The sequence below is a fragment of the Ambystoma mexicanum genome, chromosome 8 (genome assembly GCF_040938575.1).
Source record: "Ambystoma mexicanum isolate Mex_15411 chromosome 8, UKY_AmexF1_1, whole genome shotgun sequence".
NCBI classification, from domain to species: Eukaryota; Metazoa; Chordata; class Amphibia; order Caudata; family Ambystomatidae; genus Ambystoma; species Ambystoma mexicanum.
Genome location: NC_090929.1, coordinates 60034508 through 60057755, shown reverse-complemented (window position 1 = coordinate 60057755; position 23248 = coordinate 60034508). Strand labels below are relative to the sequence as shown.

Sequence of the window (23248 nt, the reverse complement as noted above, 5' to 3'; positions counted from 1 at the left end):
GATATAAGGAATTGGAGCCTGCGACGATTGGTGAACACTCATATTATGTTATTTTTCTGAAACGTACTTTTTAATCTGTGATTAAAGCAAGCGAGTGTCAAACAGGTAAAGAATAGATGAGCGAGTTGAGAATGGAGGATATTACTCCACTTGTGCACCTCTGCAAGCAATTGCCGAAACATAGACCTAAGCTTAGACAGTACAGTGCGGAATGGGTTAAAGGAACCACAGATAAAATGTTTATGCCGTGGCCGCAAGGAGGGTCACTGTCAAAGGCAGTTCTGCAGCATATGACGATATATTTGCATGCAGCATATACGGTAAAAAATCTAGACAAGCGACTAGCTAGCTTAGAGCTTTGGAAGATTTACCAAGAGGAACGAGATGAGCCGCCTCCTGTAAATTGGATACTTAATGCATGCAAAGAGGGGGGTGAGGATCCCTCTGCTCCCCCACCCCGGCTGAAATAGAAGGCGAAAATAAGAAAGACGATGGGTTATAACCATTAAGGGAGCTTAAGGCAGTGACAGGTTATAGCAACCCAGCATATGAGTCACTTACGGAAAGCAGTGACGAGGGCCCAGAGAAAATTACTGAGTCGAGATGTAATCTCTAAGGTCCCGAGGGACAAGGAGAGATGCGATAAAGAGAGAAATGATCAAGCAAGCACATCTCTAGATATAGGAAGAGAAATAAAGAGATGGAAGGGAGAAAGAGACAAAGCTGATGAGTTAGCACTTCGACAGAACAAATGGATGAGTGGTCAGATTTTGCTTAAACTCGATAGTAAAGGCATCGAAGATGTAAGACAAAGGGGTGATCAAGATGAACAAGACAGAAAAAACAAAGAAAGGGAGGAACAATTGAAAGATGAAGGAGCACAATGAAAAGATAGACAAAGACGAGAACAGTTATATGAAGATGAGCAAGCTAAAAAACAAGAGAGAGCAGAAGAGCAAAGAAAACGTGATAATAAAAGGAGAACAGCCGACGAACAGGAAAGGATAAGAGAGAAAAGAATACAAAGGAGAAGGGATGAGGAGATACGAAGGGCATATGAACGAAGGGATATGAAAAAGAAAGAGGAAGATAGAGTAAAAGAAGAAGTGAGAAAGCGCAGAGAAGTTGATGACGACATGGAACATAAAAGAAGACACAGTACGAGATCTCGAGTATTTAGAAAGGGAAGTAAGAAATCCAAATCCACAGGTAGCATGGGAAGACATACAGGAATTCTTTCCCAAGTCCGAGTCATTACCAGGCACGTCTAGAGTAAATCTAGAAGACGAGTTTGACCCGCGGATTATTGGGGAAATGATTGACAAAGTTTACCATGAAATGCAAGCCCAGAAAGAATCACAAGGGAAAGGAAAACATGATCGTCTTGAAAGAACTCAGTTGTATGACACGGAGGAAGCCTCCTGTAGTGCGAGACACAAGGAGCTGTTTTCAGACAGACTAACATTAAATAGAGATGATTATGAGATAGGTTGCACAAGTTGAGCACAAGAAGCATCAGACGAAGAAAGGGAAACCTTCCTGAGGGAAAAGAGAAGTGATATATGTGGTCCAGAGGGATGTTCACAAATGGATAAGGGAGTAAGATGGTCGGATTTAGAAATACCTATGTCTAGGGCATCAGAGCAACTGACACAGTGAGATCGTCATAAGGGGTAAACCCATGGTCAGAGAGGGGAGACCCCGCCTTATGTAAGCAGGCTAAGATCACTGTCAGGTAGACGACGATGTGGGAATATTACTCCAGCGGTAGATAGACAAATCATGAGAGATGAAAATGAGTTTGGAGCGTCACAGTTCCCCTTGTTGGAAAAGGGAGGGGCTAGGCCACAATATATACCATGGCCCCAGATGGACAGAGAACATTTAAAATGTAAACTTCTGAATTGAACTTCCGGTGCTGGAAAATGGATACATGAGTAGAAAAAATGACGGGAGGGAATACATTAGCTATAGGGGATAATACAAATCTTCTAATCACCATACTTGTTGAGAGAGCTGATGACGTATGGACACGGGCAGGTTACCCTGGTGTGACTACAGTCAACACTGCGCATGATGAAGCACCATTCAATAATTGTCGAGCAGCAATTTGGAAAGCGTTTCGAGTGTTATATCTGGACACGTCCGATATGGGAGCTATCATGTTGAGAAAAATGAAGGAAGGAGAGGATCCGTTGCTTTACATTCAAAGTTTTCAAGACGCATGGGCACTTGAAAGACATGAGGCGTGTTGGAAGTCTATACCTGTATTTTATCATATATTATGCCAAGGGCTGCCAGAGTAGGTAGAGAAACAGCTCAAGAAATTAGTGGGTATTGAAGCCAAACCATGGATGGAAATCCAGTTAACCATTGCACATTATTGCAGACTTCTGCAGGAGAAAAGAATTGCAAAAAGGATGATGCACGAAAAAAGGGGAAGAAGAAAAATGAGTTCAGAAAAAACTATCCAAGTATGCCATTGAAGGGGCAATGTTAACTAACGTAGGCGGATCAGATTTGCAGCAGGCAGTGCACATGCCACAAGTACATAACCAAAGACAGTTTGATCAGACAAATAATGAATATGCTCCACGAGGAAGGGGATATCGAGGAAGAGGTTGGCAAGATAATCAAGGTTATTGGCAGAATAATCAGGGTGGGTTCCAGAGTATGCAAAATGGTGATCAGAATATGCAATATGGGTAGATGGGGAGACATCCACTTGTATGTTGGACATGTGGAATGACAGGGCACATAGCTCCTATGTGTAGAAGCCAAGGGATGGTACAGAATGATCAATTTTCAAGTAGAGGAATGCCAAATCCACCTGCATATTCGCAGCAGGGCAGAAATGGATTTGCGCAAGATCAAGCAGTGCAGCAGCAAGCGTTGAGAGTGCAGCAAAGCTTGCAATTACAACAAGTAACAGGTAATCAACCGCTAGGACAATCACAGCAATCTCCTAGGCAACGTCAGCAGAACACAAACACAGAACCATCTATGAAACGTAGGATATAAGGTGTTACTGTTGATGGAGGAAATCCATTCACGGGTGGTGGAGTGAGACTGTACCCAAAATAGGACAGTTCATTGGGAGACCTGATGTGTTCATTCCTATCTATTACACCGAATACTCATGAGGAGCCAAGGGTAGACATAATTATAGGCGGCAAAGCTTTTTCCTTCTTACTGGACTTCTTAGTGGACACGGGTCCAACGTGCTTGTGCATACGTGAGGGCAAATTTTCAATGTCTGGTGATGCGATGAATACTCAGCGCTTTACAGGAGCAACGAGTCGAGTTCCTTTTACAAAAGAATTACCAGTCTCCATAGGAGAATGCAATATGAAGGTGCCACTGCTGTATTTGAGGCAAATCCCTGTCAACATATTAGGACGAGATTTAATGACGAAAATGAATATCACGATTTCGTTTACAGACGATGGCACAGTATGCTCAACACCGGGAATGCACTAAACGTGTGCGAAATGATCAGGGCATACACAGGGCAAATAGCCCCTAGAGCGATACCATTGGAACCCGAAGTGTTCCATTATGGGATACATGTTTTGTTAACATGACTGCCAGGTCTAGTAGGCAGAATCATGATAATGACAGATGAGTTTCTATTTAGACCTCAGATACCCATGGACGAAGAAGAGGGGCGAATTTTCCCCTTAGACATAGCAGCTATAGTACAAGGAAATATGGCTTTGCTTGATGCAACTGGTGATAAAGGTGATGGAGCACAATAATTGCCATTTAGGAAAGGTGCAGGGTGACTGACGTCACTGATGAGGACTTGTTTGGAGATGACATATCTGATGATTTTGTGATATTTGAAATGTGCATTACTTATTGGGTCAAGGCGATTAAGAGAGAAGACCCGCAGAGAATGATGCTAGCAAAGAAGCGTCCAGAATATTTTGATGAAGATATGGCGAAAGGGCCAATTTCATTATGCACTACTGGCCCCTATGACGTAGGCTTCCTGAAAGGAGTTGGGGAAGTGAAGATTAAATTGAAACCAGGAGCAATTTTACCTCGAGCACAACAATATCCCATTTCTAGAGAGGCAGATGAAGACATTTTTAAAATGATTTCCTCCATGATGGACCAAGGTATCTTAGTGATGTCAGAGTCACCATGTAATACTTGAGTTTATTCTATTAAAAAATCAAAGAGGGGGTCTTGGAGACTGATACAAGATCTTAGGCCGATAAACAAAATTGTAGAGGCCGAGTTCCCTCTAGTCCCTAACCCGTCTACAATTTTATGTAATATACCTGTTGATGCACAATATTTCATGGTGATTGACTTGAAAAATGCATTTTTCTCAATCCCATTGGACAAAGACTCACAATATTTGACATCATTTACTTTTAGACAAGTGCGATTAAAAAGCACAAGGCTGCCCCAGGGGTACTGTGAGTCCCCATCAATTTTTAACAGAGTCCTCCAGATGGACTTCAGCAATATTGCTTTAGAGAGCATTGTGCTGCAATACGTAGATGACATTTTAGTTTGCAGCACCACAGAGCAAGAGTGCAGACGCAATTCTGTTCAGCTAATGATTATACTTGCTGACAAAGTATATAAGGCTGTCAAGGAAAAGTTACAATATTGTCAACAAAAAGTGTTGTACATAGGCCAATTGATTTCACATGAGGGAAAGAAAGTGACTCCTGAAAGAGCTGAGGCCATTTTAAAAACAGCTAAGCCACACACGATAAAACAGATGCAGAGTTTTCTAGGACTATGTAATTATTTCAGAGCATGGGTCTTTGAATACAGCTCTATGCTAGGCCGCTCTTACAGGTCTTGAAGAAAGCCCAGGCAATGAAAGAGAAAATCGTGTGGACTGAGGCAATGGAAGAAGGGTTTGAGGAATTGAAAAAAGCAATCTGCACAGCCCCAGTTTTAGGGATCCCCAATTATGCAGAGGAATTAGTTTTATTCTCTTATACAGATGGTACCTTTATGACAGCAGTACTCACACAGAGAACCACGTTGGGGTATAAGCCCCTTGCATATTATAGTGGAGTTTTGGACCCAGTAATGAGAGGTCATTTTCCTGCGAACAAAGTTTGGCAGCTGCTAAATTCGCCATAGAAAATGCTACAAGCATAGTGATGAGATGCTCCATGCCATTATTTGTTGAACATGCACTATTTGCAATTTTGGAAAAATCGAAAGGCACGTAGACTACTCTAAGGGCTTCTGCCTATGAGGTAATCATATCAACTCCAGCGATTAAAATAGTTTGATTTAAAATAGTGAATCCAGCTATGTTTTCAGCTGAGACAATTACTGAAGGAGAGCCTACACACGATTGTGTAAACAATGAAGAATTCTGTGATGAGCTTCCGTTAAGTAAAGGAGAATGCACTCGCAGGGGGAGAGATTGTCTTAATTGACGGGTTTTCAAGGATCAATCAAAATGATGGGCAAAGATATACAGGCGCCACAGTAATGAAACATCTGGCAAATTGAGAATTTCGAGTGCTTTTGAGTACTCGATTGCCATCTCATTATTCAGCACAAGCTGCACAGTTATTGGCGTTGATACTTGCAATTGAGAATCACGCAGACCAGGAAGTAACAGTGTACAGTGACTCAGCCTATGTGACGTCGACAGTACACGCAGGATTAGCACGCTGGAAAAGGAGGGGCTACCTCAGAGCGGACGGCACGCCAGTGCAGCATGCAGCCTTATTGGATAGGCTCATTAAGGCACTACAACTCCCAGTGGGTATAGCAGTCATTAAATGCGCAGCTCACACAAAAGGGACAGATTTTATCTTGCGCGGAAATCAAGCAGCAGATACTGAAGCCAAACGCATTGCAAATACATATACATGGATGATAAATATCGAAACTATTAATGTGAATGAGAGAATGACTGTGATGATGATTGTGAATGAGGGATATAATCATATGTCTAAAACACAGATGGTGGAGCTTCAAGGAGAGGCACTGCAAGAGGAAATGAACTTGTAGAAGATAAGAGGTTGTTCTTTAAACCCCTCTGAAGCATTGTGGCGACAAGACAGCACAGGTAAACCAGTGATGCCTATATCCTTATTAAGGGTAGCGTTAGAACAATTACGCTACCCAGCACACACAACTAGAGACAACATTGCTGCAACTATTGCAGAGGATTGGTTCGTACTAAATTTGTTAGAGCATGTTGCGTTCTATGTTGTGAACTGCATCGTGTGTCAAAAATTCATGGCTGGGCACACACTGCGCGCAGTGAGGGGAGTTATTACGAGACCCAATGGCCCCTTTCAGCAGTTGCATATCGACTATGTCGACATGCTGCAAGTATGTAATGGATATAGATACATGATTGTAGTGGTTTGTCCCTTTTCACAGTGGATTGAGGCTGGTCCGTGTACACACCCAGACTCTACCTGTGCAGCCAAATTCTTAGTGCGAGAAGTGTTTCCTAGATGGGGAGTATGTGAAGTAATGAGATCAAACAATGACCCACATTTTGTAAATCAGACATTTGAACAGATCAGCATGTTGCTTGGTTTAAAGCACAAGGTTTCTTCAGCCTATCATCCACAAGGAAATGGAATCTGTGAATGGCTCAATGGCCTGCTTAAAGAGAGGATAGCCAAGTTGAAACTTACCTTGAAGAAAGGGTGACTGCATTGCCTACCACTGTCATTATATGCATTGAGGAACCAACCAGGTTCGGACCACCATCTCACCCCCATGAGATAGTGACAGGGATACGGAGGAGGACACCCCTCATGCCTCCATCCAGAGTTAGAAGTGATGCTCAGCAAACAACAGAACTGCTAGTAATGGAGCTACGTGACTATGTTACATGTATGACTGAAAGTATGTCTGTCATTTAAGGTCAGCTATGGCGAAAAGGGTGAGGGCCAGTACAGAACACAGAAGAAGATGCTTCAATAAGTGGTGTTCAAGAACTTTGTCTTCTCAAATTATTCCCCAGAGATGTGGTCCTAATCCACAATTTCACAAGGAAGTGGCACGAGCCCAGATTTAATGGCCCTTTCATTGTGGAAGACGTCACGCCGTCTGCAGTCAGAGTACAAGACAAACACGCTTAGACTTTTTTAGGCGAAGTCAAAGTTTACACTAGAGAAGCCCCTCTTCCCCATCCTCTTCAGAAGCAAGCATCGGGGAAGAACCTCAGCAAATGCAGACAAGGTCTAGGACGAGGAAGAAGGACGCAGAGGCTGTCGAGTAAAAGAAAAGATTTGATCAGACTGTGGCTTATTTCAGGATACTCTTTTAGCCATTTATGAAAAAGTTAAGGGAAGCTGATTTGACCACTCTGTCCAGTCATTTCAGGGTTGAGGGAAGATCTTTTGTTCTTTAAGCCACAGGAGTTTGTTGACTTTGGACTGAGGCATTCTTTAAGCCTTGATAAGAAGAGAAATATGCCAAATTCTGTGTTAATTTTTGACAATTGGAAGAGGGTGCAGTACACTGATTCATTCCTTACTGAGTTTCTGTTTGGATTTGCCCATGGTGATTCCCAATGACAACGTTTCAAGGATCATATTTGATGTTTTTCTATTCATTCTGTGAACTTATCCGGCTATCGTGGGGAGAACTACTAGCGTACATGTTTTTCTGCAAGATCCTAAGAATGGTCCCATTGTAAGGAGGTTTCTCACAGCAATTATTGAGCACATTCTGCAGCTACCAGAGTATAGTGGGGAAAGGACAAATGTCCCTATCCGCTGATGACACACACAGACTGGTCAGTGTGGTTTTCTATCATCTGATTGAAGAATACCCACATCTTGTTGGAAGACACACTGATGTGCATACATTCCTAGGGGATCTCACTTACTCTGAGAGAACTTTGAGGTCTGAATGAAACTTTCCTTCGAGGGACAGATCGAGAGGTTGCTGGTCAGACAGAACTTTTGTTTCATGTTGAAAGAAATTCATCATGTCATCTGGTCTAAGGCACATTCATGGAATCGACTGGAAACTGGTGTATGTCGTTGAACTTATCTAGACTTACTGAAGTCGGTTTTCTTCTTGCTGGAGAGGCATCCACATTTTATCTGGTTTAGGAGTTTGATTCTTGGTATCCAGTAAGCAGACCGCTGATCGAGGACAAGTTATCAATACAACACAGCAGATTCCAGAAGCATTTTCGCTTACATTTTGTTCATAATCATATTGCTTTCACTGACAGTACGCATATCGTACTACATTGATGTACATGGAGCTAATACTCCTGTGAATTTTCCTGATCAGAAGGATGGTATAATTGTGGCAAATACTAGGCATCCGAGACCCTATGTAGTTATTCCTTTTCTAAAGAAAGATGACATATTGCCTGAAATTGAGATAAGTGTCGGTAACAATCAATCACATGAATCGACTATTTGGAATGCACAGGTGCTATGCAAGCCCCTGTAGAAGAGCACTGCCAAGTAACTAACCTGGGTTTTGAAAACAGAGGAGGACCCATGCAGATAATACCATTGGAAAAAACAAAGCTGTGCTTCAGAAACAATGTTTCAAGAAAAGTTGGAGAAAATCAGACCTGTGATAGAATTTTTGATGCACCAAGAATGATGATCATGGATCATTATTGGGTATGTAGAGCCAGAGCTTATATAAGATTGCCTGCAGACTGGGGAGGAGTTTGTTCCATAGGAAATGTCCATGTTGCAGCATTGGCGATTCAAAAAAGTGACTTACACTTTGACAGTTTTCCAAAATCCATAGAAGCTTTTGATGCTATTCCATATGAGCACAGGCTGTTCAGCCAGACCTCATCAGTGTTCATGACAATTTTCATGCCGAGGGTCCAGGTTGGAGCTAATACCAAATGGCTGCAGATTACCAGATGGGAATTGCTACAAACGATCAACACTACCATAAAGGGATTCAATGCAATCAGAGAAGAGATGAGAGCCATACGACTGATGACTCATCAGAACAGATATGTCTTGGATATGATTACAGCTATGGATGGAGGTGTTTGTGCAAAAAAGGGAGAAACATGTTGCACATTTATACCTTCTCATGATGACAAGAATGGAACCTTGACAGAGGCCATAGATATGCTGATGAAGCTACACGTCCAGATGATAGACGAAGTGGAAGACATTGCTGATGATAGCTGGTTTGGATCACTCTTTTCGTGGGTTCCACAATGGATGGCAGACATTTTCAAGTTCCTTGGAGCCCTAATAGTGATGATATTACTTGGCTTCTGTGTAATCAAGTTGATAATCTCACAATGCAGGAAGACAGCAAACAAAGCCATAGGGATGAAGATCATGATTGATGTTCAACCAGGATGGAAAGCCAAAGATCTGGCAGATGAAGAAATCAGAGACTTTGTGAAGGCCAGTGTTTATGCACCTGAGGGAACACATTTCCTGTATGCAAAGAATCATAAGAAGTATGTGGGAAGATGGATCTACTGCAGTCCAAGTGGACAAAGCATGCTCATGACATGGAACAAGGATGAGCATGTGAATACAGCAGGATGCCTAAAGGGGGTCATAAAGATATGGATCCCAAAGAAGCTTTCCTTCAGACCTGAATGCCTAGATGTGAAGGATTATGTGAGAGTGGTCGATGAATCACCCAGAGGGGGGAGTGTAGAGGAGGAGCCAAGTACCCCCAACTCAATTGTTCTGCCCCTATTGCCTGTATGTTAGAAACCAGAGTAAGTTACATACACGGAGCAGTTGAAACGACAAAGGCAACAAGGAATCCTAGAGCCAAGATTCCCATTGAGGAAACCATACTTGCATACGAGGAAATATGATGGTTTTTTAAATGTGATTCCTGAAGAAGCAGAGAAAATGAAAGGTGAAGACGAATGGTGACATCAACCATCGCCAAGTAAACGTCACACAGAGCTGAGCTGACGTGCCTAGAAGAGATGCAGAAATCAGAGAATGTAGATATTCTATAAGGCATCAAGAAAGTATCAAGGATAAGTGACATCTTGGGATCAAGGTGAAGAAGCTTATGCCACAGAACAGATGAAGACATTAAGCTATGTTATACGTGTACAGATGCAAAAGAAACGCAAGCAGACAAAGTAATCTTAAGGCTGGCTTTATAGTGAATAGATTGCGGCAAGCGTCAAAATATATAAATGCATATGGACAAGTAAAGGATGGATGTTTCCACTACGTATTATAGCAGTGCTGGACTTTAGCAAGAAGGCAGAGAAAGCCTCATTTCCAGTGTGTCGCAGTTAAAAAGCAAATTGAATTATAAAGTGAATCTCAGCAGACGAGGCTGGATGAGCCAAAGCAGCCAAGGTCTTATCAAACTGGAGTAGACTGACATTGGATACAAATTGTGTGAAAGAACAGAACTCCTGTTCAGAAGGCATGAACAAAACAAGGAAGACATCAGAGGTCTATTAGAAAATAGTATTAAAATGCACTAGAAGCTCGATTCCATGGTCTCTAGTCACATGGAAGCATGAAGTCGGACGAGCGAGATTGTCACACCTACGCATGAGGGCGGAGCGTGCCGTCACTTCCTGAATTTCTCAGAGCTAAGAACACTCTCAAGGCCGAGCTTCAAAGCCTAACTGACAGTAGACCACTGAGGTGATGATGGATTGATATGCTTATTGGTGGGAAGCAATGGTTAAGGCGAGCTCACCAGCACCTGGATGGCCAGACTGCATGCTGCTCGACGTAGATGTAAAAGTACTGGCGGAGGTTAGAGTGCCAACCAATTGTAGAGGTCTGGGTAATTAGGGGTCCTATAGTTGTGTAAACCAATGAGACGTCGTGTATTTAGTGACTTTCATAGTGATCATTTTTAGGGGAGGACTTAGCTGCTCCACCTGATGTTAAGTAACCAATCACATATTCACACATTTTTAGACCAGTATGAATTGTATACTTAGATGTTAACTCAGAGCCAATCACCCATACTTGTAGGTTTTTGTAGTTTGCCATGCAGGATGACGTTGGATGACGTTGGATGACGTTGGTAGTGACGCAGGTGAATGTCATTGATGACAGGTTTTGTGTATAAGATTTCAGTTTTTTCTTAAATGCGTAAGAGGATCGAGCAAATTCGTTGATGTTCTTTATGCTCCCTGTTTTAGATAATTGATATTAAAACAGTCTTCCTTTTGCCAACTACCTGAGTCGTTTTGATTATTGATGTAGGAATAAAAATCTGCATCCTCGTCCATCTCGAGGGTAATTGCTACTCATCTTAAAGAGCTGGGTTATCCAGTTCAGTGTCTTGAACCTGATCCTTGCAGCCACCGGGAGCCAGTGTGGAGATTTCAGGGCTGGAGAGATGCGATCTGGGGCTTGAGGCCAAGGACACGTCTTGCATTCCTGTTCTGCATACGTTGTAGAGGTCGAAGAGTAGAGACAGGCAAATTTAGAAAGAGGCTGTTGCAATAGTCCAGCCTAGAGAGGACCAGGGCATTGGAGACAGTGAGCTTCTGGGGAAAGTGAGAAAAGGCAGAATACCTCTGAGGAGGTGCAGCTGATAGGGTGACTTTTTAGAGGCATCAGAGATGTGAGGAGAGAAGGAGAAGGTGGAGTCGAAGATGACACCAAGATTCTAAGCCTCACAGGAAGGAGCTGGAAGAGGGCCCAGGGTGGGCGGCAAGAGAAAGAGAGGAAAGGAGAGAGCAGGTGTCCCGACATGTAGGAGCATGGGGGTGAGTCTGTTGCCGATGGGGAGGAGGTTCCATAGTCTTGGGGCGTTGGCAGAGAAGGCTTGTTTTCTGGTCCTTTCCTTTTTGCAGTGGTGGATTTCAAGCCTGCACGTGTCCTGGCTTCTGGTGGTGCGCTGTCCGCCGGAGATGCTGAGTTTCTCCACGAGGTAGATGGGTGACTTGAGGGCAACTGCCTTATAGATGCTGTAGCAAGACTTGAAGGTGGTTTGTGCAGTGGGAGCCAGTGAAGGTCAATGAGGGCCGGGGTGAGGTGATTGTACCTGCGTAGACCCTTGATGAGGCATGCAGCCACATGTAGGACACTTCTCAGGGGCACAAGGGAAAATGATGGGAGGCCTTCGAGGAGTGCATTGCCCCAATCCAAGTGGGATAGGACCAGTGCTTGAACAGTGGATCTAAAGCTGTCGGGAGGGAAGAAGGGCTTGACATTCCGCAGGAGGGACAGCTGATACCAAGCTGTCTGAGTTTTCAAAGCTATGTGTGTCTTGAAAGAGAGGTGTTTATCAATGAGGAAGTTGAGTGACTTGGCGCAGGAGGTTAGCTCGGGTGTGAAGCCCTCAGAGTTCATGGTTGATAGCCATGTCTGTATGTCTGGGTGTTCAGTGTTGCTGGCGAGGAGTAGGAATTCGGTCTTGGAGGGGTTGAGCTTCAAGTATGCACTGGAAATCCAAGACTGTATCAGCGAGAGGCAGGTTTTGAGCCTATGGATGTCATTGATAGAGTTGATCTTAAGGTAAAGCTGTGTATCATCCGCCTATTGGTGGATGTGGATGTTGTGTGTGGCTAGGAGGGCTCCCAGTAGATCCATGTATAGATATAGATTGAAGATCACTGGGGAGAGGATGGAACCCTGCGGGACTCCACAGGTGCCAGGTTGCATTGGTGATCTAGAGGATTCCATCTGAACAAACTGCTTGCGGTTGCCGAGGTAGGACTTGAACCAACGAAGGACAAGGTTTCTGATCCCCATGCGCCGATGTAGGGTGTCCGTAAGCACCTGGTTGCCTACTGTGTAGAAAGCGGCTTGGAGGTAAAGAAAAACCAGGAGGCTGGGGTGGCAGTCATTAAGGATGTTGAGGGTGTCATTGACCACCTGTATGGATGCCGTCTCCGTGCTGCATCTTGGTCTGAATCCGGATTGGTAGGTTTGGAAGAGATTCTTGGTGTCGATGTGTTGCTGCAGTTGTGCGGCTTCCACTTTCTCAATGATCTTACCTAGGAAGGGAAGATGGGTGATGGGGCGACAGTGACCTAGGTTATCGGGATCCAGAGTGGGCTTCTTTAGTAAAGGGAGGATTTGTCCTGTTTTTAGGGTTGATGGGAAGGTACCTTGAGTTAGGGAGCCATAGAAGATCGCCCGGTAGGGAAGGAGAGCATCTGTGGGGAGGGTTTTGAGGATGGATGCTGGGAGGATGTCATCTGTATATGATATGGTTTTGAGGGCGGCCAGGGTTTCTGCCAGGTCCTCTGTCGAGAGTGTCTTGAATGTTGTCAAGGGTGTGGAGATTTCACGAGGAGGGACGTGAGATGGGTCTGTGGATGCAGAGCTGAGGTTTACATGCTGGTGAATCTTGCTGATTATTTCGATGAAGGTGTTGATAGCAGTGGATTTTTCAATGGAGTGTGGTATGGCAGGGTGGGGTAGTGGGTTAATGCACTGCTTGACCTCTTTGAAGAGGACTCTGCTTATGTTGTCGGCTTCTGCTATAGTATTCTGATAGTGGGGCCCTTGGCTGTGTTGATTAGTTGTCGGCGGGTTGCTCGGAGTTCCTTGAGGAATGACAGGTCAAATGCAGTCTCGGAGTGGCACCAAATATGCTAACACCATCCACTGGAAACCCAAACCAGCTAACACCATCCACTGGAAACCAGAATCTGCTGATACTGTCCACTGGAAGCCAGGCTCTGCTAACTCCAACAAATGAAAACATACAGCTATGAATGTAATAGGGCAAAACACACAGCCAGGGATCCGATTCCTTACCTGCTCGGCTTCCTTCATGTCCTTCTTTATCACTTTGGAAACTCTTTCATGCCTGCGTATTTCCTCCAGGGTGCCCGCTGTACTCTTGCCAAGCAATGCTGCACGCCTTTTCTCTCTTCTCTCTTCCCTCAGCAACTCGTTTGCAACCTGCAAGCAAGCATTAAGCACATGTATATTCCTTGGAAAAAGACGGATAACAATAATCAACTTTATTCATTCTGATTTATAGAAAGAATCTGCTGCATGAAGCAATGGTAGGTCAAACTTTTTATAATTGGTACAGTGGTCACATGTTTCGATCCATTTATGAAGTGACCTTCCACAGGGTTCAAGCCCAATAATTTTCATCTCCCTTCAAGAAGCAACAGCTGTCTATTTTTATTTTGACAGTGAGCAGGTGTCGTAGCTACCCTTTAGTAAATCTGACAATCATAGTGTTAGTCATTCACAGTGAGGGACCTATAATTACTGCACAATCCTCTCCAATTTTAAATATTAAACGGTTTTTATTTCTGGGTGATCTAAATATTTACCTTTCTTGGATCTTAAGGAATTCATACTTTTATAAAGAATTCAAAACTTGCAGAGGTTCTCCAACATTTGTCCCCTTGTGGGGTCGAGTGACTAAACTTCTACTGCCCAGTACTTCATTTATTTATTTATTGGACATTTGTATGGTGCCTAGACAGAGATGTTTCCAGGCGCCACAAGAAGGGGGGAATGGGAATCAAAAAAGTTACAATAAAAACAGTTATATTGGCCTTGTGACAATACTACTGTGCAAGTGCATGACAATGTAGTAAGTGCATGGGGGGGGGGTAGAGGGAGAAGTCCGGGAGTGGGGAACCCCCAAGGGTGGGGGCAGGCAAGTGCTGGGCGGGTCAAGGCGGTAAATGCCAGGGAAAGAGGTGGGGAAGGGAAGATGAGTGTGGTGAACAGCGAGGACCACGTTGGACTAGTCCAGGGAAGGGAGCCAGAGGGCAAGTGCTGAGAAAGGATGCTGGGGGGGCTCGTAGGTGGTGGTCTGGCCCATGTAAGACTCCGAAGGGACCAGGCCCCAGTCGCAGCGGCAGATGGAGAGTTAGCACAGGAGCGGTAGAGGGAAGGAAGAGGAGAAAAGAAAAGTCTTGAGAAGTTTACGGAACTTAAGAAGATCCGGCTCAAATCTGAGTGGGGGAGGCTGTTCCAGAAGGAGGAGCCAACACAGAAAAGGCATCTACCTGCCACTCTCTGCTTGGAGAAAAGTTTGACCTGCAGAGAGTTGGAGCCAGAAGACCGAATGACTCTGGCTGAGAGGTTTTTAGGGAGGGAAAGCTGGATGTAAAGAGGTCCCAGACCCCAGACAGTCTTGTGGATGATGCAAAGGGTCTTGAATTTGATCCTTGTGGTCACCGGGAGCCAGTGGAGAGATTGTAGGGCTGGGGAGAAGCTGTCCTTGTGCTTGAGGCCAAGGATAAGTCTCTAAGTCCTATTCTGGATTAGCTCAAGGTGGTGAATAGAGAAAAGTGGCAGATTCAGGAAGAGGCAGTTGGTTGCAGTAGTCAAGCCTAAAGAGAACCAGGGCTCTGGAGATGTTGCGCTCCTGGGGGAAGGTGGGGAAAGGTAGAATGCCCCTGAGGAGATGCAACTAAAAGTTGGACTTCTTGGCAAGGTCCATGATGTGTGGAGAGAAAGAGAGAAAGGAGTCAAAAGATGATCCCAAGGTTTTTTGCCTCACAAGTGGGTGTGGGAGAGGTCTGTGAGAAACCTGAAGATGTCTTACCTGCTAGTCCCTGGAGATCTGTCATCCAGGTGGCCAGGACATTGCCATCGCTTTTGGATCCAGTTCCTAGGGGTGGACCAGTGCAGGAGTTTCAATTGGATGAGGAGTCCTTGGGGAGTGGAAGTGGTACACCATAGGGTGAGACGCAGTATTCCCTTTCCAATACGACCTTTTCCTCACCCCACCAGGTAGGATACCTAGGTATTCAACTTGCCCCTTTTCCGACACAAACACTTTCTCATGGACAGTTCAACATGAACGAAAATGGACTAACACCAATGCTGTATACCTGACATGTTCCAACGCCATGGACAGGCAAGGCCAGGCAATTACGGATTATTACGCACACCTGACTTCCATTACACTTCGCCACATGGATAAAAGACAAAGCACAACACCACACTCTGAGCGAGGCAAACCACACAAGGAAACAACAGTTCTAAGATGGCAGTTTAATACAAGGAGAAAGATGGCGAGACCAGAGAAAGTCACAAGGAAGGAAGTACTGGTTACTTTCGTGAGCCTTGGAAAGTAAGAAACCGAAGACCAGGAACTAAGGCTGATCAAACCTGCACATTGTGTCGTAGGTACCCAGAGCTCTCCGGTGTCGCTAACTAAGTTGGGGAGGAGCGATTGCCACTGTGGTACTGTCTTTGGCTCCTAAAACAAAGCGGCATATCAAAAGAAAGCACAGCCGGTGAGTCACAGAGATTGATACCAAGCCAGCTTGTGTTTTGAACCAAGGTTTCCAGCAGCAACTTTGTATAAAGAGAACAGTGAGTGAGGCATTGGCGATAAGCGCTGCAAGTATAATTGGAACCAAAGAAGTAACTGAACTTTGTGATTGAACTTTGGAAGACAACCCAAGATACCAAACGCAGAGTGGTCCGGTGCCACATGGGCAGAAGCTCACTGTTAGGTATCCAACTGATGCTGAATGTGAGAAAAGGGAATACTGAAATCCAAGTGGTCATGTAACGGGTCTTGCTAAATCCTGTGCACATTCGAAAGTCTTTGTTAGTTTAAAGTACTTTGCAATTGGTCCGAGCCAGGCTGAAGGAGACTAATTGACAAAAAGTAAGGGATCTGATGTTACGCTCACCTGGTATCCACGGGGACGCCACCCAGCCCTGGTTGGATGATTTGCTCTCTCGAACCCTCTCCCGGTCCCTTGGTAAGGCCTCTGGTTAAAGATGGGTCTGCAATATAGGAGAGCTGGATTCAATACCAGATTGTCTTTATGTTTTCCCACCTCCCTTGGCCTCAACTCCTTCCTCCCCCTTGGGCCTTCTCCTCACCTTAATATTGTAAAAGGTGGATTCTCCATCCTGCTCCTCGTGGCAGGGGCACGTAGATATGGGGGGGGGCGAGCATCGACCAAGTTACTTTACTGGTGCAAGCCCCCCTGTGGGAATCCAGGCCTGCTGCGACTTCATAGGTTTGCTGCTTTACAGTCCTTATATGCAGTTCTTATGTTCCTCTTAGTTCGAATATTAATGTCTTGCTTCTTTCCTTTTAGGTAGGGAAAGGTATTTTGGTGTTGTCATGCAGTTTGAGGATGAGCATGGGCCAGTAGGCGAAAGCGTGGTGTGCGCGATGCTGTCCGGTGAGTAATGCGCGATGCGCGGTGCTGTTTCGCCTTTTATATTGCTAACCTGTGTCTTTTCTCTCCTTGCAGGTTGCGATGTTCCTCGCTGAGCGCCGTAATGTTCCAGGAATGATACTGACCAGGAGACGACTACCCATGTAAGAATTGTGTGGCTTTCTTGATTCAGGAGGAAACGTGAGTAAACGCTTACTAATGCTGTCTTTCTTTCTCCTCTTTCCAGGTTATGGTATTCCAGAATGCATGCGGTGCCGGATGATGGAGTTTGTACCTTCAGGTGAGTGGAATTGAAGTCGGCGATGCATTGAAGACAGGATAATGTTCCAGGTAAATTTCATAGTGTTCTTTCTCTCTCTGCAGGTCCTTGGTTTCAGGTAAGCTGGCATCAAAGAACTGGACACAGTGAGCGTTACGCTGCCCACAGCAGAATAACGCAAAGCATGTTCTGCTGTTTGGGTGCAGTTTAAATAGTCTCAGGTAAAGTGGTCCAGGTAAAATATTCCCAGGCCTGCCACACCCAAAGTAGTCCAGGTAAAGTAGTCCCAGGCCTGCCACACCCAAAAGACTAGACTGCATAGCTCAGTTCCTTGTAACTGAGCTATGTGTGTGCCTCCATATTGGCTTAACCCCCCCAAGTTAAATAGTCCCAAGTAAATAGTCCCACTCTAATGTTGGTCTTCATGATGGTTATGAGCCTGGCGCCAAAGGACTAACTCCAAGAGAGTCTTGGATGAGGTTTTAAGGCCTTTGACCTGCCCCTAACTGGGGCAAGGGTCATGACATCTGAGCCCAGAAAAGGGGGATCCAACGTTGAACTTTGTTATGAAAGGGATCTGAGCCTGGAAGAGGGGGATCCAATGTTGAACTTTGTTTTTGAAAGGGATCTGAGCCTGGTTGAGGGGGATCCAGGCCAAATACCCAAATGGAATATTGATAAAAGAAAAAGAACGTTAACGTGTTGTTTTGTGTACACCAGGCCGTCTGAGTCAAGAGACTGTCAAGAAGCAAAGAGACTTGGATACAGGAGGACCTGAAGTGTGAAAATAGAACTGTATCTTCATGCCGCAGAAGCCAGAATTTGTGCTATGCTCCAGTGACCCTCCTTGCCCCCTGCTGAAAACGTGGGGAAGGGAGGGCAACGGCCCAATCATCCTGACTCATCATTTTGTAAACATTTCTTTCTTTTTCATGAACTTCCCCCCACACTATTTGTAAAATTAGAGATAAGGATCGGCAATAGGTTTTTTAGTATAGGCCCTTTTATGTTGACAAGACTCCACCAGGACTGCATTCTTTATTATTTGATGGTCGTAGCTTGCCCGCATCTTAGATTTAGGTTTAAATAGGTGTTTATCTCACCCTTATGAAAGTTAAATAAACCCTTGAACTGTGGTCAGTTGTGTCTGTCTTACTGTTACCATGCCTTCCTTACAGGACCCAGGGAGTCTGGCCACACAGTAGTGTAGAGGAGGCATGGTATCACATGTATGACAGTGACACAATGGGTACAGGTTGTAAAACTTTTATTGATATTGTTGGGGTTGGAGAAACTCCTATTTTGCCCTATAACTAAGATGGGAGTTGTCTCAACCATTAAATAATATATAACGCAGTCCTAGTGGAGTCTGTCAAATCAAAATTGCCTACACTAACAAAAACCTATTGCCTGCCCTATCTTTTGTACAAAAAAAGTGTAAAAAGGAGAAATGTATGCAAAAGGAAAAATCAGTTTTCAAATGATAATGTGGCTGAACCAGCTCTCCTCCCCATGTTAGACCTCATAGAGTAAGGCTGTCCCAATTTGCAGGATGACACACTCTAGCTTGTCTTCCAATACAACAAACAGTTCCAGAACGTGGATAAAGGCCCGTCTGGCCTTCCACATTAAAGTCTCTTTTCTCGACTTCAAAATAATGTTTGAACCAAAAAGTTCACAAAGTTCCTCCTCTGTCGGTCTCACACCTTTCATCACAGAGTTCTCGTAGGTCCCGCTCAGCCGGGCTCAGACCGCTCACGATAACGTTTTAAACAAACTTGCCAGGGGGGCTCCCTGCCCCAAGCTTATTTCACTTCTGCTCTCCCTCGGTCGGGCTATGACCACTTTCGAAGACTTTAGAATGTTTGTGGTTTCGTTTTCAGACCACTGCAGGACCACTTCGACTCACAGTTTACTGTTCAACTTTCACTCTGCACTTCTCCAGGAGTTAAACCTCGTTATTTCACTTTTCTTGTTCTTTCGCTTTATAGCTTCACTCAATTTACTTTTAACAGAGACTTTCGAGTGGTCTACTTCCTTTCGGCCGGACCACTCCATTACATAGAATCCCTGATTTTGCAGCTGTCTTTTACTTCAAAGTTGCTTCACAGGTCTGCCTTTCCTCGCATTTCACTCACACGCATGCAGCCTTCCCTTGTGATAAAATGTTGCTATTTCAAACTTTAACACACCGGATGTGTGAGTCTTTTTCTTGCTTTTGCAATATCCAATTCACGAGTCAAGGTTAGTACCACAGGCTTGGCCTCTCCTCCTCAACTCTGCCGTTCACCTGGGAGGTTTGTTGGCATCCTTGAAACACAATGCAGTCTTCACTTTTGGGGTCTGCCCTTCTCCGCGTAGTGTCCACAGCCTGTCTGAGGCAGCAACTTCTGATATGGAACTCTTGGGGTTTTAGACCCACTGCTTTCGTCCCTTGGTCCGTCGCTCTGCTCCAGTAGGGATGTCTTCACCTGGCAGTTCTTCTGCCTTTTATTCGTGTGAGGAGAGCTAATTCTTATCAGGTGTATGCACTTAGAATCAAGTGTCTGACTTTACCAGACTCGATTAGCGGAACATGTCCAGTACGATGATGTGTGAAAGTTAATGTTGTTACTCTTAGTCACCCCCAATATTTGTGTTAAAAGGGGGAGTTTGGACCTCGGAGCATCCTAAAACATAGGATGGGTTGGATAAACGAAAATGGGGGAATACCGTATCTCACCATCAGCGGTCTCACCCCCACTCCCTGAAGACCCCTCACTTGGGGGATCCTCCTGCACTGGTCCACAACCAGGAACTGGATCCAAAAGTGATTGCCCTGTCCTGGCCACATTGATGACACGTGCCCGAGGACTAGCAGGAGAGACACCCTTTGGTTTCTCACAGAAGGAGGAAGCAACGAGCAGGCATCCCAATAAGAAGGACATCTGTTTTATTGGCATTAAGGCAGAGCTCATTGGCAGAGCACCATGCCTGACTAGCAGTCAGGCCGTCAGGTATGAGGGAGCAGAAGGAGGAGATAGGAGAACATCAACAGAGTCAGATGAAGAGGGAGGAGGAGGGATCAAGGAAGAGGCAAATGCAGCGACTGACACATGCTTCATCGGTCGAATGATGGAGAAGGAGACTGGCAGTGTGGGCCGAGGCGGCAGGGGACAGGGGAGGTCAAGGTGGGAAGAGTGGAGAGAGTGGTCAGACCAGGAGAGAGGGGTAATGAAAGGGTTGGTGAGAGGTATGTCTGTTGAGATTATAGCATCCAGGTCCGGCAGAGTGGGTTGGGCCAGAGGGGAGGATGGTGAGGGAAGGAGTGTCGCAGAGGGCGCGTGAGAGAACAGTGGCCACATCAGGAGAGTTGAGATGGATATTGAAGTCCCCAAGGAAGATAGGTTTGGGGGAGGAGGCAAGAAGAGAGGACAGGTCGGTCCATTCTGAGAGGAAGAGGGTGGTCAGTCCGGGGGTCTGTAAATGGTAGAAAGAGTAAGAGAGAAAGTAGGCGAGACAGACAGTCTGCAGACTAGGCTTTCAAAGGATGAGTAGGTTTGAGTGGGGATGATGGAGGCGGGAACACACTCAGGGAAGAGCAGAGCCACTCCACCTACAGGCCAGGAGTGCCATCTTGTAGTCCTCAGGGAGAAGAGTGTCAAAAGCAGTGACAGAGCTGGCCTTGAACCATGTCTCAATAAGGGCGAAGATGTCAAGGTCTTCAAGGAGGTGACAGATGTCTGAGCAGTGTTTGATGGAAGAGCGAGAATTTAGGATAGCTAAGTGAAGCTGGTTGCCCCCTTAAAAGATTTGCGAGGGGGGGCACGCTTACGAAGGCATCTTAGGTGCTAGCAGGATCTGCATGAGAAGCCCAAGTTTACATCTTCAGTTTCTGTCAATTGAAGGCAGTGCAGAAGAAAGAGAGAATGAATCGAAGGCAAGGTAGACTCACATTTGAACCTCATGGCTTCGGAAAAGCCTTGTACACTCTATGTGCCACCTAAGACAGAGTTAAGCTTTTTAGAGTTCATTCAGGGTGTCTGCCTCCTTCTGGCAAAAGGCAGGCCTGACATTTTGAAGCCACTTTGGACTTTAGGGGTCTTGGAATGGACATTCCAGCCTACGCAATGTGATCCTTTTATCTCAAGCGGCCATGTCTGGAGTGACCGGCAAGCGGCGTAGAAGCTTAGGGGGTACACTGGGCATTGCAATAAAGAGCCTATTCGAAATGATGGAGACCACAGACATGACTGGGGAGTCCAGGATGAGAGAGAATGTTATTAAATCTATTTCGATTTAATAACTAGATAGACTGGCCGGGAGGATAGCTCAGGGGCAACACACTTGTCTTGGAATCAACGCAGAGAAGCACAGGCTCGATACCTGGTCCCGCGCTTAGAGGGTGGACTCTGCGCTCCGGCATGAAACACGATATTAGGAAAATAATTACATTTCTCTCAGATGAAATAAACTGATGTTAGCGGGCTCTGCTGGGGACGGACCAGCATCCCCAGTAAATCCTTGCTTCTCAACCTTTGGTAAACCCCCCAAGACTGGCTCCATCCAAGAGGTGAAGAAGCCACTTCCTGGCGTCAAGCACCAATGTGTTGGGCACTTACTGATGTCTTGTGTCATGCCACATGCAGAACCTCCTGTTTCAGACCTGACAAACCAAAAAAGAATACAAGAAGGGCCTGGCTGGGATGCTAAAAACCCAACAGACTTTGAAGCATCGTGCCCCCCACACCCTCTGCCCCCTGAGCTGTACCCTGTGAGGTATACGCATAATTGCCAAAGGATGCGTGTGCGTTACTGGCTGGGCATGTGCAGAGCAATCCTGACTTTCAGACCTGGATTGCCCTCTTTATCTAAAAATCGGTCACAATTGGTCCCGTGTCCAAGCATGGAGCCCAGGTGAAGGGAAGATATTGCAGCTCAGTTATCCTCACATCTGGACCCCGGGGCTGTTCGAATCAGTGCATGGGTCCATGGTTGTAAACCCTTTAATGTTACGGTGCGATTTTTGGAAAATGAAATGAGCGCCAGGCCCAGTGTGCATTGTGCACTTACTGATTCAAGCACACGCCTCTTTTGTCACAGATATCTGTCAAACATAAAAAACATACATATCTGTGGGAATTCAAAAGTTCCCAAAATGCTCTTTGAATTTATGCAAAACAGCAAGGAACTCTTGTTGATGCCATTTGTTACCTTACTCTTTAAAATACTGGAATTTGAAAATAGTGCAACAGCAGTGTAACACAAGGTCCATTATGGAACCATAACCTTTCAGAAAATAATATATACGGTGATTCTAGATTGCAATATTTGCTTTGCTCAGCAACACAAGTGTAGCAAACGTATTATGAGTACACTACACACTGCAAGTAATAGTTCACAATGAGCACTGTACAATTTTAAAAAGAGCAATTTCTCAATGTTAGTACAATTAAATACTATCCTTTCTGTAGCTTAACTTCCCGATAATGCACACCACTTCAGCTCCACAAATGTCCTTCCAACTGGGAAAGAGGTGTGCTCGAATTAAAACCAATGCTCCGTTCCTTCAGTGGGAACCAAGGACATGTGCACGGACCCCTTACAAGTTCTCCAGAATCCCACGTGACGTAGAGCACCCTGTTACAGACAGTGCCCACTCAGTGACCTTCCTATGGGACACACGCAGTGACAATGAATGCCCTCAAATACCAGGTAGGCTTCTACCTCGGGGGACGGCTCTGTTGTTGCTCCTTTCTTTCTAGTTCTAAGCATGAAAAGCAGGGGACCCCCTTCAAGAGAACTGTGCTTTTTCTCTGGTCGAACTGCTGTCAGCAACGGCTGGGGTGGCTCTTGCAACTGTGCACCTAACCCCAAGACTCCTGTCCACAGAGCCACAGATACAGAGAGAAAGACAGGGAAAGAGAGCAGAAAGAGAGAGAGAGAGAGAGAGAGAGAGAGAGAGA

General features: G+C 45.2%; 1 protein-coding gene across 1 annotated transcript in view; it reads right to left on the bottom strand.

The window, feature by feature from the left end:
- The window catches only part of LAMC3 (laminin subunit gamma 3), a 1037231-nt gene that overhangs the window by 9593 nt on the left and 1004390 nt on the right, over nt 1-23248 (bottom strand). The window contains exon 26 of the mRNA XM_069609277.1: nt 13680-13826. Coding sequence (XP_069465378.1) covers nt 13680-13826 — 147 coding nt within the window. The remainder of the gene's footprint in view (nt 1-13679; nt 13827-23248) is intronic.